The 19,026-nt window shown below is 38.5% G+C and overlaps 1 protein-coding gene across 1 annotated transcript; it reads left to right on the forward strand.

The window, feature by feature from the left end:
- Positions 1-296: 296 nt before the first annotated feature.
- Positions 297-18,569, forward strand: MS3_00008680 (uncharacterized protein). The gene is made up of 6 exons (XM_051217013.1): positions 297-770; positions 813-877; positions 910-1,010; positions 3,842-4,182; positions 10,922-10,976; positions 15,739-18,569. The coding sequence occupies exons 1-6, from the start codon at positions 736-738 to the stop codon at positions 15,865-15,867; spliced, it is 726 nt and encodes a 241-aa protein (XP_051065643.1). The 5' UTR covers positions 297-735; the 3' UTR covers positions 15,868-18,569.
- The last annotated feature ends 457 nt before the right edge of the window (positions 18,570-19,026 follow it).

Genomic DNA, 19,026 nt, shown 5'->3' on the forward strand with positions numbered 1-19,026 from the left:
GCCTGAAAGCAAAACTGAGATGTAAATACTCTGATAGTTTGATTTGAAGCACAAACTAATATGTTGGGTTGTGCACTTTCACGTGCTTCGAATGATGTGACGTGATAATGATCGGTTAATAACCGATTTAGATGAAGATAATTAGAATAAGTATTTTGTCAACACCCACTTCTTATCTCTCAAATTGGCATCTACGTTTATCCTCCTAATATATTTAATTAGTCTTCCTATACATTACCAGTTAAGTGAATTAATTATTGACTTTCGAAACAATTTCCTCCTCCAAACGCTCGTATTATCAATCTGTTTTTAGCACGTTACAATGTAGCAACTTCCTGCTCGGTGATAAGATAACCTTCTTAACCTGAGGCAACCTCGCTCGACTACAAGCTATTACACTGATTGGAATTAGTGCATTCCACTGGCTAGTCTGCAGTAAATTGAACATTACTGGCTGCCCTCAACAATGCCAAAACAACAAGATGCGAGCGCAAACATAAAAATCGGTTTATGAAAGCTTGTGACAAAGATATAAGGTATTGAGCAACGATAAGAACGCACAACACAAACAAGTCATATTATTTGCGTTGACGAGCTCTTTCAACAAATTTTTCCTAACTCAGGCCAAAAGTAGTTGCGTGAAATAGTAACAAAGGTGGAAAGTGTACCCATTTTAAAACTTAAATTGGACTTTGCCAGGGATTGTAACATAGCTTGAAAATAACGCTACAAAATATGCTCAACCAAGGTTATCAAATTTTAGCTGAGCTGTTAGTGTATTATCTATTTTCCTAACCTGTTTTCCTATGAAGAACCCTCCTAAAACTGAAAAACATCTCTGGAGTTATTGTTAGCCCATGTGAAAATGATCCACTTAGTTTGTGCTGTAATTGCATAACTGAATTTTAGAATGGCTCGGGATTATTTCTGTTCGAAGTGGTTACTATTTTGGAGGAGTTTTCGATTTCGTCTTATCTCTGCCAGATGATTTTCCATCAACAAAACTGCCGGTGAGTAAGTGTTTCAGGGTCGGTATTTAGAAATATGAATATATGTTTGTCTGCCCAGTTTACTAACCGTCTACTCACTTCTAATAAACAAATCCCATGTTTCTGTTATCTTAACGTCATCGCAAAGTTTTCCTATACGGTTTACCGTATAAATCAATTTCAGCCTGCCCAAGCTTTTTGGGGTTTTGGTGCCATTCCCCCTAAATTTCCTATAGCGGCTTCCTCAAAATGGGTCAAATTTTCCTAAAAATTGGAAGTTTATGTACTTGCTCGAGGTATATTCCAACCTTTAATCCTCATAACTGAGAACTAATAAATACTCTGCTCAATGTTTAGTCAGATATCGCGTAAATTTACGGTCTGTGAAAGATTCATGTTTAGCCCATTGGTTAAAATACTGACATGGTCTTCAACATAAAATTTTGACTTTATTAGTTCCTCGTTGATCCGAGTTATTGTTTTGAAGGTGTGAGTTTACATTTGACTAAGTGTTTAACTCCGTTGCAGTTGGCGGTCGGCTACTAGTCATTCACTTTTTGTTTGTCATACATAGGGTTTTAGTTACCTGAAAGCAGGTTATTTTTTGTTTTGAAGTAGGTGGTGGCGTTTTGGATTTTTTTTTTACCTGGAGACAGTATTTTCAATCTTGAGTATGTGAATAATTTTGTCTTACTATGTGATGTTACTCATGCCATGCAATTCGTGTTTATTCAGTTGGCAATCAATTTCGAAAGGTGTTGCATGTACCTTGGACCTTTTTAACGTTAGGCACTTCTGGGAGGCCCACGGGAGCTTGTTCTTACGTTTAATTATCGTGTTGTCGTCAGGATTATCCAAAAAGCTTGTACATTTAGGTAGTCGTATGGATGCTGGTGGTGGCGTAACTGATGGTATCAATCTGCTTACATCAAAGGCTGAGGGAGAGAGACTTATGTAAATCTGGGCCATCTTTAGCGCCGTCTTGGTCTTAGTCTGGCTGTTAGAGGTAGGGTCTGCAACGTACTGATGAGTTTGAATGCGGTCGGAAGTATACTTATCCCCCTATAGTTATTGGATAGATTATATAAACCCTTTTTAAAGATGGGGACAACGGTCACTTTATTTTTGGGTGTTGCAACACTACTCCCCGAGCCCTTCCAAATAACCTTGAAAGAGGTATGCTGCCATCCTTTAAAAAGAACCTGGCGGCTTGTGGTGCTTTAAAGGTTGGAGTTTTTGCGGTCCTCTGCCGTGTTTCTGTGATCAGTCGTCGCTGGTTAGGTAGTGCAAAATAGTCTGATTGATGTTGCTGGGGCAAATCGGTATTTGATGTGTCCTTCATACTCTGCCCATCATGATACGTTCGTTAACTGTACCAATAATTCGCAACTCCAACCTCAATATCGTGGACGAAACTATTCTATTTTTTCACCACCTCGCTAACTCGACTATGAGCACCAGTTTTGCAGATAAAAGTTTCTGATCTTGACCCAGTGTAATTAATCAAAATACACGGTTTGTCGGTGATACATCAATAAAAAATAACTAGCATGTTTGAAATGACTGATTGTCATTGAAACAAAATATCTTAAAATATATTGAGATTTTATATATAGTGGTCATACTGAATAACAAACTGCAATAGAATCTCAGCCTAATTTATATTTATTTGATTCTCGTAAGTTTTAATTTTAGATTGTAACTCCCCAACATCTTTTCACTAAGGTTTTCATCTAAGGTCAAATATTCAATGATTGTTAAGTGGTTAAAATACTCAACCCTACTTCACTTGCTTTGGTCTATGCAGATGTTTTATGCTATAGGGTCAGCGTATTAGCACTGAGCCCAAGTCAGCCTATCCGGTAGTTCTGAATGTGTTCTCACTACGGAAGACTAGTCATCAAACATTCTATTGTTTCCCTTTTACAATGGTCAGAATGTATTATCAAATAATCTAATCTGAGAACTGGGATATCCGTCAACCTGATCATAATCCGTTTATGTTATTTCCTTCTAAACCCAACTTTTATGTCTTTTCACTACTGTCCTGATCGTATCTCACTTGTGTTGACATAAATCAAGACAAGACTGAACTGGTTACAAGATATCCTAAATAGACAGGAACAACAATTTACAGTAAATAAAGTAGAATTTACATTTAAAACGTATAGTATTCTTTTGATTTGTTCACTAGCGTTTAATGATTGAATATAAGCCAGTTGATATATCAGATTTTAGTTTGCACTGAACATTAGACATTAGTCGTGCTGACACCAACTAAATATAAATCTGATTAATAAGACCTTATTTGTTCCCTACGAGGATAGCTTCGTAACTAGGTTAGGGGAATCAGGCCACGCAGGCACTGAATTGTGTGGCTTTCGTGTAGGGTTGGGTAAACTAATCAGCTCCATAATTCCACTTAGTTCTATCTTTGGTTCAGGCCATTAACTGGGTCAAATGAGTTGGTTCCTTTCGTCAGTTACGGTCAATTTTATAGTATCCCTAGCCTTTGGAAAACAATGATTTAAGGCCGGAACTATAAGCTGTCACTTGGTAAAGGAGTTCATAATTGTATGAAAAGTTAATAAATTGGTGGTTATGTTTTAAAATCGTTTGTATCAGAAAGCAATATCGGACTGCAGGTTGTTTTTGTCGCCAATGTAGGACTATCTGTAGAGTATCTAAATATGCTTTTTTAGTGCTATAAAAAGATTTTTTTCTTAAACTAAGACACCTAGTGATGTACAGATGTTAGTTCTTCACATATATCTTGGTCAAAAGCTTTTGTAATGCTTTTATAGATTGGGCGTGTACATTTGTTCTTATGTATCTCGTTCTTTTCATTTTAGAAGCTCTATTTATGTAAAGAATTTTATCATCCTCATGTAGACTGGATTACCGGAGAGGTGAGCGTGCACACGGAATTCCCGATATGGAATCCAGACAAGCACCATATTTGGCATATTCTCCATCATTTTAAACGGTTGTTGACTAGTCCAACAAGTATTATTGTTTCATCACTTGCAGAACAAACTGCTTGTATCAAAAACATGAGAGATGTGAAGTATGCTAATCCAGAAGCAGCTAACGCACTGATTCACCATCCGGAAGAATTTGATACTCGGGCTAAAGGATGTGTCACTAAACTCTCTGTATGGACACAGCCATCACAGGATATCCCTTCATTAAAGTAAGTCGTTATACGGGATCTCATATAATTTTGTGCATTGTTTTAATTGGATATACTTTTACTGACAAGCATTATTGCGTCGTTGTTGTTACATAAATAGTATCTGGTTGTAACTTTACTCAGAACAGTAAGAGATTTTGAAATTAGAGAAAGTTTAAGAACACTTAGAGTTACTTTTCTTAGATTGGCTTTCAATTTTCACATAGTATCTCTAAGTTTCGATCTCAATTATCTTTGGGATGTTGTTGTTCTTCCAGTTCTTGTCGACTAAATTATTTTATTTATGTCAAACTATTTACCTTAACTACGCCAATTAATGTATGGTTTCATAGTATACAAGAAGTATTTTGACAACTTTGATCATCGAATACTTTCAATCTCACTTCATCCACTCTGTGTATAAAAACTGGTCGTCGCTAAAACTTTGAGGCAGGCAAGTGACGGGGAGTGCAAGCATGATTTTATTAGATTTTCTAATTTGCTTTCTTTTGTTACATTCAAACAGTCATACAAAAAGCCCATATCTGAATAAAGCACTATAAACTTAGCATAATAAACATGCAATTAGAAAGTCAAATTAGAATTCGAACTGCCAAGTTCTATAGTCACTTCATAACACTGAAGTAGCATGGTTAGATGTAGTTGACAGTCAATCAGTCAGTTACAACGTAGGACCAGGCACATATATGCATCAGTCCAAGCTGTCACACCTCATTAGCACAACAAGATTAACACCGAATTCATAGAAGTAGTTACTTCAATGGTAGTAATATATGAAAGAAAGATTGTGTACAAGGATATAGTACATGAATGAAGAATTCTTTCGTAGAAAGAAAGATATAAAGCAATTTTAATCTCATGATTTAAGGGAGAACAAAGAGTGTATACACCGATGCCAATGTGATCGATCCTGAGACACGTCACCTATAGTCTCTAACTATTGGCTGCGATAGTCACGTGAACCCCAACCAAGTAGTTTGCATCTATCAACATGGCTCAGACTAGAAGTTAGTGACTTCAAGCTCCCATGCCACGTTTTGGTTTGGCTGCCCCCAACTTTCTTCTAACCGTTTCCAACACTCGTCAGCATTGCGCGTCGTGGTAATCGGTGTTCAGACACACGCAACACGTGGCCTAACCATCTCAGTCGATGAAGACTCACAATCTCATCAACTGACTTACCATCATTCCCTAATACCCTGCCCCCAAATGCCCTGGTATGGCCGAGAGCGGGGTGGGTTCGCCCTCCCTCTCGAAATACTCTCACACGGCCACGCGTATACAGCCTCTGCCAGGGAAGTCCTACTCACTGCCTTCTCGTGGCGGGGGTGTTGTTTACGAAAATGAGAGGACGAAAAGTGAATGTCCGGCGCTTTAACCGGATCCCAAATCAATGGTGCATATGGGCTCCAGTATCCTGCGGGAACAAATGGCGTATGAGCCAATTGTTGGTCACCGGCTACCATGGGACTGCATCTCCTCACGATGCTCCACTGCCTTGTGGGTTAGACCATTAGGTCAAAGGCTCGGGGTGTGGCCCCCTAAGAAAACCCCTTGTTTCGGTCTGGGCACTTGGGCAGTATCACAGCCCACACACAAATATGATGAAATGTCGGTATTTATGGAAAATACTTGTCTTGCTTCGATTAACAATCAAACGATTCACATTATTAATATTATTATTTACGTCTTTTATTCGCACTTTGTGTATCCTTATTTTTCGACTTATACAGCAGCTTGCCTATGGTGGTAACTCGGTTCTATCTAAACGTTCTCGAGCTACTGCCTGGTTGAAAATTTTATGCTACCACCGAATACGAATACTGAAGCAGTTTTTCTGAAACCACGTGCACCATTCAAACTGGCTGCCTTCAACGTTCGCACACTTATGCAGGTCGGACAACAGATAGGGCTAGCTATGTTTTTGGAAAGTTTTAATATCGACGTTTGTTGTCTTTCCGTGACCCGTATTCAAGACTCTGGTGAAGTACTACAAATTCGCTCTCCATCTGTCGCTTCAAAAGACTTGTTTCACGTGCGCTTATCCGGGGACCCTGTGGCATCTTCATCTGGTCTTGCTGGCGTTGGTGTCACACTAAGCGCCAGAGCTGAGGCAGCACTAGTCGATTGGATCCCCATTAACAGTCGGTTATGTGCTGTTAGATTAGAAAGTTCCATCAAAGTGAGGAGAAATCGGTGTGAGAAACGATGTCTTTTCGTCATCTCCGCCTATGCCGAGACAGATTGCAGCCCGGATGCAATCAAGGATGAATTCTACCACCAGTTAACTGTTCTCCTCCAGAAAGTGCATTCGACAGATATTGTAGTACTAGCCGGAGACTTGAATGCTCAGGTCGTGCGTCTAGGCACAGAATAGAGTCGTTTAGGTGCTGGGGACGCTGCTGAGAGGCAGGGCGAAGGCTGTGTATGACAGCTTGGACGGTGCTGGCAGGAAGACCACATGGGAGACAGTCACAGAGCGGTTGGCGGCGGAGTTTGACAGCCCAGTGGACAGAGAGGACGCGCTGCAGAAGTTCCGGTTGGCGAGGTTGCCGGTCGATGGTGACCCACTGGTGCTGGCTGTGGAGCTTACCAGATTGTTACGCCGTGCGCTGCCGAGTCTGGATGAGGAGTCGGAGGCACAGTTGTTGGCGTCACAGTTTATCGAGAGTGTGCCTGCCACCGTCTCCCAACAACTGAAACTGGTGAACGCAGCGCAACCGATGGATATCAGTGAACTGGCGAAGGTGACTCGTCAGCTGATGACGCGAACAGTAGCTCCGGTCGGGTGCGAAAAGCAGGAGATGAGTAATGTCGAGAAGAAGATTGAGGAGCTGGAGAGTGAGATTGCAGCAATACGAGTGAACAATAAAAGGAACGATAAATGTTACGCTTGTGGAGGGACAGGACATTGGAAGATAAACTGTCCAACAAGACGAAGACGCAGATATGTTAGACGTTACAACGAGTGTTCTTTCTATCCTAGGAATCTGGGGATTGTTGCGTTAGTAGACAGAGGGGCAGTATATACGAGAGTGAACATAAATGAGCGAGATTTAGTTTGTCTGATCGATACAGGTGCAGCAGTATCGTTAATAGGCAAAGAGCAATGTAAGAGAATCAAGCCGTGTACATTAGCTGTCCACACGATAGGGGGCCATATGTTAGAGGTGTGTGGCGTATCTAACAGTATCGTAAAAGTGGGGGATGCTGAGATAAATTTTCCGTTCGTCGTAACCACAAGCTTATCGAGACCGATATTAGGAGCAGATTTCCTAAGAGAAGTAAAAGCGATAGTTGACTTAAGAAGCGGTAAGGTGGTCACGAAATATGGTTCATTGACAATACACGAAAGTAGCGAAGTGGCTGAAATAAGAGTTGCAGCGGATGTCTCGTCAAAGAAACCAAACATTCACGAGTTATGCAAAAAGTATGCGAAACTATTCACTGGAGATGGGGAGCCGTATGGATTTTGTGACAGAGTAAAGCACGAAATACCGATAAAGAACAGTCGAGTAAATGTATTTGCAACACGTCGTGTCCCGGTGCATTTAGAGGCCGAGGTAAATCGTCAGGTCCAGGAAATGTTAAAAGAAGGTATAATTGAGGAAGCGGACAGTCCATATAGCTCGCCGGTACTCTTGGTAAAGAAACCAAATGGAAAGTATAGATTTTGTGTCGACTTCAGAGAATTGAATAATATAACAGACCTGAAGCCTTGTGCAATGCCAACAGTGGTGGAAACATTAGATCGGCTACAGAATGCCACGGTGTTTACAGTGCTGGATTTACGGTCAGGTTATTGGCAACTGCCTATAAAACAGAGTGATCGAAGCAAGACAGCGTTTACTGTACGTGATAAACAGTATCAATTTAAACGAATGCCGTTCGGGTTGGCGGGTGCACCGTTCACGTTCAGAAGATTAATGACACTACTGCTCAAGAATCTAGATAATGTCGAGGTATATGGCGACGATGTAGTTGTGTACAGTCAAACAGAAACAGATCACATCAAGCATGTGGAAGCGGTCTTAAAGCGAATTGACGAATTTGGACTTCGGATTAATAAGGACAAGTCGCAGATAGCGAGAAGTAGCGTCACATTGTTGGGACATAAAGTGGGAAATGGAGAAATAAAACCATTGCCGGAGAAAATCCTTACCATAAAAAATATTGCAGTACCTAATTCGAAAAGGAAGTTGAGACAGTTCCTGGGAAGAGCGGCGTTCTACAGTCGGTTTATCAAGAATTTCAACGAAATAGCAGCACCCTTATATAAGTTATTGAGCAGCACCAAGTTTACGTGGACTGAGACTGCCGAACAAACGTTCAACCGAATCAAAAACATGCTAGACGATCGCCAGATGACGCTCAGACTGCCTGAACCGGGAAGACTGTTTACAGTGGCCACAGACGCGAGTGATCATGGTATAGGTGCTGTGTTGAGTCAGGCTGATAGAGTGGTGGAATACGCGAGTCGCGTCCTCACACCTGCTGAACAGAAGTATTCAACCATCGAAAAGGAGTGTTTAGCGATCGTGTGGGCAGTGGAAAAATGGAGACCATACCTTTTAGGTAGACGATTTCACATTGAGACCGACCATAAACCCCTGCAGTGGTTGAAAACAGCAAGAGACCCCCGAGGGAAGTTGGCGCGATGGATGATACGCCTGCAAGAATACGATTTCAGTATCGGCCATGTTCCAGGAAAAGAAAACGTAATGGCGGATTACTTGTCAAGACCAGACATGGAAGCCGACCTGCCATTAACAGCATACGCGGTGAATAGTGTAGAGGGAGACCCTTTAGAACTCGTCCGGCAGCAGAAAGCTGACCCTAACCTTCGAGAGTTAATCAGAGTGATAAAAGAGGGAGCAGACGTAGATAAACGAACAATGGACAAGGAGGTAATAACGCTGCTTCGGCAAAAGGAACGACTGAGAGTGAACTCATATGGAGTGCTGACCTGGCAGGACGATGATAAGAATTGGGTGGCGGTGATCCCGAAAGACTGGCGGCGTAAAGTGATACACGAGTGTCACCAGGTAGCACATACAGGCATCGCAAGAACGACGGACTTACTACGACAAAGTGCATACTGGCCGAGCATGAGAGACGATGTGGCTGAATACGTGTTAACCTGCCAGCAGTGTCAGCTAATGAAAAGCGATCGATACACACAACCGCCATTACAGTCAATCCCAGTAACCGCAGTCGGTGATCTATGGTCAGTGGATGTGATGGGACCGTTTCCACAGACGGCGAGCGGTAACCAGTACCTGTTAGTGATGACGGAACATGCTACACGTTGGGTAGATGCCGTACCCATTGCAGACCAGAGGGCAAGGACAGTGACCGAGGTGGTAATCCGGCATATTGTAGCGTGTCACGGAATACCGAAGATGATATTAACTGACCAGGGTCCCTGTTTTGAAAGTGACGAGTTTAAAGCCCGTTTAAAGCAGTTTGGCATCAAGAGAATACGAACTACACCGTATCATCCTCAGACAAACGGGCTTACAGAGAGAAACAATCGGACGTTAAAGGAATGGTTAGCATCAAAAGGAGGAAATTGGGAGAAAGAGTTACCATTGATTTTGCTGGCACATCGTTCCTCCACACAAGGAACAACCAAGAAGTCACCTTTCTTGCTCATGTATGGCAGACAACCACGACTTCCAATGCATAATAAGACCTGGCCACAACAACAGAAGTGGACGACAACAAGGTTAAGAAAAGAGAGGAGATAGGCAATAAGGAACGTGGAAAAGAAACAAATATCAGACACAAAGAAGGCAGAACAACAGAGGAGAACGTGGAAACCCTTTGCAGTGGGGGACCTAGTAAAGTGTAGAGAACGAAAAAGTAAGATAGCAGGGGGAGCAGGGTCGGGGAAGCTGGCCCCGAAATGGGAAGGACCGTATGTTATCACGGAGAGACGCGGCTCGGTCTACACGATCAGGAGAGAAGACAAGCAGAAGCACGTAAATGCTAGTCAACTACAGAGATGGTTTCAAGATCATCATGGGTGTGAATCACGAAAAGCACCAAAGAACACAGCGGTACGGAGATCAGAAAGACTACGACAGCAACTTGTTAAAAGGGGGGACGAGTGTGGTGCGTGCTACTTATATTGATATAAGTAGTATATAACGTGAGTCAAAAGAACGTAATGTCTGGCAGCAGAAGATGGAGAAGATCAAGAAAGAAGAGCGAGGAAACAATGGAATTTGTAAGAAATCGCATGAACAATGAAATGCGAGATAATGGATTGATGTTTGCAAAAGCAACAGTCCGGTTTGATATGATAGAATGATATTTTGCAAATTAACGATTTACTATATGGTTTTTCTATTTTACCAAGTAATTCTGTAATTTGTCCTAAATACAATTTGGCTGTCCTCACCCGTGTTCTTCTTCACTACATAAGTAGTATGTAGTACCATTTGGAAGTGGAATGCCTGGTAGCACCAGATTAAGAAGATTGAATTGAAGAGAACAGAAAGGGAAACAAAGGGCAGTTGTAATAACGACAGGATTAAAAGAACCGTGAAAGATGTAAAAGATAAATGAAGGAAGATTTGCAAATAATATATTTAATGTATGGGTTTCATATGTACGAAGGCATTCAGTAATTTTGCATTAAACAATAAATTGGTTTCCGCCACCTGAGTTCTCGTTCACTAATGAGATTTTGTGTTTACTAACCATGAATTTTCATTGTTTTATTTTTTATTAGTCTTTCTGGATGGATGAATGACAGTATACTAAGTGATGCACGAGATTTACTGCAGGTAATTGTCAAGATATTTATTCGGAAAATCTTCATTGTCAGTGCTACGAAAAGTGTAGTATTTTTTTCAGCTTATAAGTTCAGGTCAGTTTCATACGGAGCCGGTGTTCATCCTGGCATTGACTTGGCTAGTATATTATCGGAAATCTTTGACGCATCAATAATGTAAATTATAAGGTTTGATGTAAATCTCACGAACTACTAGGATTTTACAAGGAACTTTGAAGGATGAGTTGATAATGAATGCATCGGATACAAGGCTAGGGTGAACTGTTAGTTCAGCATCGTTAGGACGAAGCAAAAATCAACATTCTTTTTATTCACTTTTATAATTACATGTAGGTTATCGTGAGATGTTTCAGCTTCTAGAATTAACACTTGAAGAAAAGAATACTGTATTCCGTACACTTACCGTTTAGGTGTTGAAGTTTTCCAATATGTAAAGCAACTGCCTAGATAGTTCGAGAGAATTATTGCATAAGTTGCAGTTATCTAGGAAACTTTTGTCTAGTCAGTGAGCTGTGAGTGATAAGGTGATGAACACTTTCGGTTGATTGCAGTCCATCGACAGAAGCCTTAGTAGTGTAACCATATGAATTTCTACCCATTGAACAGCATATTGGTGTCCAACAGCCCAATATATACCAAAAGTCTTCATCAATGGCTGGAAGATTCTTTTGGTGAATGGTAGCACTATCCACAAAATTTCTGGCCATTATGAGTAAGCATCCACAAGTTGTGGTTAGGTAATCCCGTTTATCGGGCTGACAAACATAAATATATAAGGTGGACTTAATGAATGGACTATAAATCTTATCTTAAGACGGTACGTTCAAATAACTTCAACAGTCACAAAACACCGATACTTAAGAACCGTTTATTCGAATCGATTAGAGGAATGTTTATTGTAATGCTACACTATTGTTTACATATCGCAAACTAGTTCTCTGTATGTGTTCACAATAAGTTTCCTTATTTGACCGCCTGTGGTCGTTTGCGAAGTACAATATCCATTGCTACTATTTTTTTCATCTAATTCATTTACTGATTCCAAGGTTATTTTTAAAGTCTACACCAATATTCCTAGATATTTCCTCCCTTAAATGTTGGAAGCTGTCAATTCGAAAACATAAACAAGACTACTGGCTAGAAGAGTAGTTTTTTACGCTCTAAAATAACATACAAAATATTAACACAAAAACATGAAATGTCGTAAGCTATCGGAGGAAATCAGTTTTTAGGTCACTCACTGTCCAATAATTTAAGACCTGACTGTTAGGCTTAATTACAGACCATCATATCAAAATGGTCTAGTGATTATTGGCATACGAACTTTGATATTATCTAAAACGATAATAAAACTTCCCAATCAAACTATGTAGCTCAGAGAGGATAACATGAAAGATACATGGATTTCTTTTGTTAATACTTCAACTGTCCCTATGATATTGAACAGTATAGGAATGCTAAACAGTGTTTAATTGTATTCAGTTGGGTTTATATGTATCACAGTAATTAACAGGCTGAAGTTTTAACCAATAAGTGCTGGGTTTGAATTCCATTGAAAAGGAATTAATGTGACTGTACATTCATCAGGCAAATCGCTTTATATCCGGTACCAGGTAATGTTAAAGTGGATTTTTACTATTATCGTTATTACCATCATCATTATATTTCGATGGAAGGAAGTTTGGGACTAAATTGCTGAAATCATATGTAACATTGGTGCAAACCACGATTGATGTGTAACTTAAATTTGGCGTTTGGTTTGGATAATTCAATAAAAAGACTAAATTTATCAGAACTGAACTTAATTTTTTAAATTGATTTGATTAATTATTCTAACAAGAAAAAATTAGTAAAAATTACGTGCATATAATTTCTTTGTAAATTAAAAAATCCAGTCATTTCATCCTAAAGAAACTAAAAAAAGTGGCAACGATGGTAAGTTTCTTGTCAATCAACATAGATTTCTAATTACACTAGTGATTATTGAACCTGAAAAATAATGAAACATAAAAGTCCACATGAAAATGATTATTCTCCGTCCAGCTAGGTTGATGAATTATTCTAATGCATCATTTCAGTATTGGATTTAGGTGGGTAAACATTGTAATAGGTGTTTACAAATGCAAATAAATAACCGTGATAACTCAATGTACATAGTACGTTCAATTAATGCTAGACGTGTAATGAGTCTAATATTAATGAATGATTGAACAGTTTACACTTCCATAAATTAATAAGAATTAAAGAAAATTTTTGATTCAGGTCATAAACTGATTGATGTGAGACCACCATTGAAGACCTGGAAGCACTAGACGGCTGTCTTGTCCTATGGATATAACATCTTTCAATGACTCTATACTTTACGGTGAATTGTTTTCCATATTCACCTCGTAATAGGGTTAAAATGGGTAGAAGTTAAATTGTCGGTCAAAAAATGAAATACATATAAGACGTTCCCAAAATAATTTGTCCCATTAATTTTATGTAATTACACTATATGTCATACTATTGAAACCAGGAGACTGAGGACGTGGTTTCTAATTACAGTGATTGAAAGATTGCATTACACTGATAAACGGTGCAAGTCACTGCCGTTGCATTTTCGCTTGGTGGACGAGCATGTTAAAAAGTCTGTTAGGGTCCACATCTTCGTCCATGTTATTATCTCCGTTATTAAACTCTCCACAGTTGATCAACAGCACATCATCCTCTTCTTGATGAACTGGGGTTGTATTCGAATTCACGTTCACTAGATAATTGTGATGATTAAAGGCTTCGTTTCTTGGCATTTCATCAGCCGTAGGAGGATACACTGCTATGGGGAGGCTCAAGCGTACTTGATTGCACCCAAGATGGTCTTCCCATAAATTATGTTATGGTTAATATTTTAAGTCGTCTCAAACTGCTGGTCCTGCGTACTCTGAATCCATCAGGAAATTCTCTGCTTACTCAGCTCTATTTCATGGATAGGGAAATAGTTTTCGACAGCCGCACTGAAGAGTTTGTTATAAGATAGCAACCACCTTGGACTAGCGATTTCTGTGCAAACGGCCGTGTTAGTATGTTACCAATGGACAATCAGATGTCAGCACAGCAATCCGTTTTCAGTTTAAAAGTGCCAGGAACAGTTGATCATGTTGCCGTGTATGTTGAAGGTGCCTATTTCAACGACTGTACACATATCGACTGATGTAATCATCTCTGTCATAAGTAGGCGTAGATAACGCTTCAATAACTCATATGCAGCAGGTGTCAGTTTTTCCCCGCAGATGATGAATTTGAATTTTAGATCCAATTATTGGGGTAGTCTGTTGTTTGTTTTTGAACACATGCTTTCATTCAGTTCCCAGCCTACAAAAACAGATTGAAGATTGATATGGGTACGTGAGAATTTCTTGTTAATTTGTGGGGTTTCTGAATTCTGTATTGTCTCCACCAAAGTGGTATTTCATTGTTCTGGGAGTCGAGCAGCTAGCCGGAATGGATTTCACTATTTTTGTTTCAATAATAATTGATCTTGTATAGGCTAGATGAGATCCGGCGTCTGATTTTTCAATCATGGGTAGATGATTTCGAAAACTAGAATACAGACTGGTTTAGTATAAAAATTTCTGTTTACCTGTGCACATTTTTAGTTACTGTCATGCGGAAGGACATCTAAACAATCTCCGATTGCACCCTCCACAATTCCATTTAAAGTTAAGGATAGTTCGCTTAGTAACACACTATTTTTATCATGTTTCGAATGAGATATGTACAACGTAGAAAGTGATAAAATTTCGGATAAACTTCTGTTGCTCATCTTCTCTTCACACGTCAAGCAAATATTTTAAAGTATATTGAGTTTTTTTAGCAAACAGTCATCAGTGTCAAATTTATCAGCTCCCCTCTTTTTGCATTCAACAACACTTTGTTCTCACCCGGAAACCACTTTGGTCATATTGATTTATTATATAACCTAGTTTTCCTCATTATCTTGAGTCCTAATGTGTCTAGTTGACCTTTTATTTACCAGGTATGTATATGATCAAATTGTTCGAAATGTTGAAGAGATCTAGCAGAATAGCAGGAATTCATTTTAGTTCGTTTAGTTTTCGTCAACTGCTTACAACCTTTGATATTTAAAAACAATTACAAAATGGGTTTAAATTACTTACATGAAAGTTTAGTTGGAAGTTATTTTGAAGACACATCAGTATATAAGAAGTGTGTAAATAGATGTGGAGTAAATATTGTAAATATATATGTAAAACAACATTCTACAATGCTGATTGTAACATGAGTTCAAAGAGCCAGAAACAAGTGATTACACGATGAGTGAACGCTGTTAGGAATAAAATGAGTAAAGCCTAGTTAATAAAATGGGATTACTAATGTGCAAGACAGACTAACTAAAAAAAATCATGTAGTTAATGCAGGAAAGATTTCTAAGAAATTGTTAAGAAGCAACAAATATTTATAGCATTTTTAGCAACTATCCTCCGATACTATCTAGTACTATAAACAAATGTCAGCTATTTAGAAGTCCGTCCTCCCTGCTTAGTTAATAAATTAAATTTTATAGTAATACATCACTGTGCATATTCACCACTATTTTCTTTGTTTAGTTCATGGCTTCCTGAAGACTACTTCTTGTCATATAACATAAAAATAATTTCTTGTTACTAGGGTTTTTTGTAAACATTGTATTTTATTTTATAAGTTGTTTATGTTTCTTAAATGCTATCACTTTATTTTCTTTAAACTGAAAATAGAGATTCAAAGATTCCAATGATGATGAGGAAAAATTTGTAAGTCAAGGGTTTTCTTGGATCGATCCGAAAAGTATGTCGATATTTTCTAGTGAAACACCTGTTAAACCGAATTCTTCGACATATACATAGAAGTTTACTATTTCTTATGATACTCAGATTCTTTTTTCATTTTTGTAGACAGTTTTGTATATAATGAACGATGTAGATTAAACTATCAAACGTTTTCTCCCTCTACCAACGCTATAATTACGATATACAGCATTTGGATGCCAATCTTACCATTGCTATCGATATTATTTTCTACTTCTGTTTATTGTAATGCCTTATTCCTTTTAATTACTATATTGCTGTTTTTTTCTAACATTATAGCTACATATATTAAATTATCGTTTGGGCGTTTGACTTTTAATCGTAGGGCTATAAGTTCAAGGTTCTTCTTCCTATCATACTCTTTTACAGACTATTGGTTAAAATGTTTCCAATTTCATTATGTCGTTTTTCTGACTATAGAAAACATTTGTCAAGTTGGTTTTGGTCTCATACACTATTGTCGAAACAAATGACTAGCGTAAATATTTAAGATACTGAAAAAGCAATAACAACTAAACTACTAACTTTTAGACTATCTTTCCCGGTCATTCATTTACATTATATGGTAGCAGATATAAATTAGCTGTAAATTTTTCATCTTTTTACTATCGTGCGTAGAATAGATTGGATTGTTTCTCTTTACTGAATATCATGGCTTATATATGTTGACTTGTAGTGAACATACTTACACCTGTTACCCCTCGCGGAGGAGCTTAGTCCGCTGACCAGAATAATTGTTTCATTCTGGTTAGCGCTCTTTATGAAGGCTGTTTTCTACGGGGTTGAGCTGCTGAACCCTCGTCTATCCCGGCTTGGGACCGGCAGTAACTACAGTCGTAGTTATAGTATTTATATACCCTTGTATAATTGTGAACAATAGTATTTTAGTCCTTCTATTGGAGATTAGTATAAAATTACTCAATATTACTGTTTCCCAACTAGAGATTCATAATTGGTTGGAAAAACGTTTATACTTTGATTGGTCGCTATAGTTGAATTCTGTCTTTTTTTAACAAAAACGACTTTGATTTCTACACCCATACTCGTAAACAATGTCAAGCAAACATTGTGATTGGTAACTATCCGTTTCTCAACATCCAGTGTTTGTTATTCGTTAAGTTGGTAAGCGCCGCGAGTAACAGTTAACTTCGAACTTTTGCAGTATTTGTGTTGGAATGCTCTAAAAGCAGACAGATATGGATAATTTCAGATGCCTGAAATAATATCTCCGATAGAAATCACGATGTAGTGATTTGTGTTCAAATGGTCGATGTTCGAGAACAATTTCCCCAAACTTTGAAAGAACAAGTATCTTACGTTTCGCTACGGTTTTCTCAGAATTCAAACTACATCACTTTGGATTTAACATCGATTTTAGAGTGAAATTCTACATTGGTGAGATTAACTAGGAATCACTCAACCAGTTATTAATGGTCACATTTTCTGTAATTTCCCCTGATAAATTTTATTCATTTTAATCCATGATTTGATTGGTTCACTGACTGTTGCTAACATGAACTGTCTTATTACGGTGTCGATTAGTATTCAGATTAGGATCGCTAGCTCAATCGATACATACAACTAACCAACTATGATTATAATTAGCTCTTATGTTTTAATAACAACCTTTGTTAACATCCAAATGCTCCATTGTTGTAGGTTTGTTGAAATACTAACCATTAGCAAGTGTATCTGGCAGTCATTTTACCACATTGTTTGCAGATTCTGGAATTGGTTAATTCACTGATGTTGTTGGGTTTTCAATAACTGTTCCAATTTTTTGTTAGCATTCCGTTTTAGCGACTGCCATACTGATAATTCTTTTGTTAATCGGTTGCTTTCGTTTTATCGCACTGGGAAAGCAATATACTCCCTGCTTGTTGGGAATGTTTATCATTGTTAACAAGCAATTAGTTGTACGATTCTTATTTAATTTTATCTTATAGTTTGAATGTTAACTTTTGGGCAAACGGAGTTTCTCTATCCCTTTCCTTTAGATAGAACATTGTTCCTTGCTTGATGGGATAATTTTTGTGTTTAACAAATAATCAGTTTGTATTCTTTACGATTTGGTAATGTTCGTGGTCGAAATGGTGCACACAAAGAACAACTAAGTGTTTGTTTGTAATTCCTAGTAGACAGGATGTTATTTACCAATCAGAAAACACTTTGTTTTATCAGGTGATACAAAATCGATTCTATGTAAAAGGCACGAAGGCAGAAGTTATAAAATTCGTTTGGTTGGATCTATTAACAACATATTTTTGACGTATATGATGTAAGTGACATAGGAAGTTTGGGCATGCTCACAATCATTCGCTAGGCATCTATTATTCCCTCGCTATTAATCGGTAGTGTTTTGCTTAAGGATATGACAATGTGAGGCAACAAAATATTCTTTTACATGGAAGATTTGATTACTTGATAGATGCACTGTAATTCTGTGAGAAAGTTACTTAATTATAACTGGATATTTTGGTCAGCATAGTTGCTCATGTTAAGATTTTCGTTTATATTGTTTGGGGAGGGTAATTTGGAGTTTTCTTAAAACTCTGTCAATAACTTGTAGTGACCCACTTTTGTGAAGAGAATGCGATTGGTATAATGGAAGCAATTATTATTATAACCAATTGTCCTGGTGATTGTTTTACTGTACTTGCTTGTTTAAGTGTACCAGGAAAGACAATTCCGTTGTTTGTGACCTTACACGAACTCTCGTACGCTCAGCAGTCTCACCTGTGGATTTTGGCACGATCTCGGTATTATTTTGATGTCACGAGATTGCCAACAAATACATCATACTACAACCTTCAACTGCCTTCTGATATTTGGCATGCGGAGGTGTCAAACCTGGTAACTGGCACGTAGTCTTCCTGCAGTGAGGGTCATAGTCGATAGCGACTTGACGACTACTAGTCTTTTCTGGTACACAAACAGACAAGTACAGTAAAACAATCACTGGAACAATTGATTATAATAGTAATTGTTTCCATTATGCCAATCGCGTTCTCTTCAATAAAGTAGGTCACTACAGGAGCCTCCCGCTAGAAAGGGTTTACACTTTCGATACGTAGCGATTCCGTTTGTGGGACTGATCGGCAAGCGTAAGATTGTAGGATGAAGTGCTTGACAAACAGGGAGCGATCGCCGATCCTCGGGTTGTCTCCGAAGATTTTTTATGTAGGACAGTATCAGGAG

Source organism: Schistosoma haematobium, chromosome 6 (assembly GCF_000699445.3).
Source record: "Schistosoma haematobium chromosome 6, whole genome shotgun sequence".
In the NCBI taxonomy this organism is placed as follows: Eukaryota; Metazoa; Platyhelminthes; class Trematoda; order Strigeidida; family Schistosomatidae; genus Schistosoma; species Schistosoma haematobium.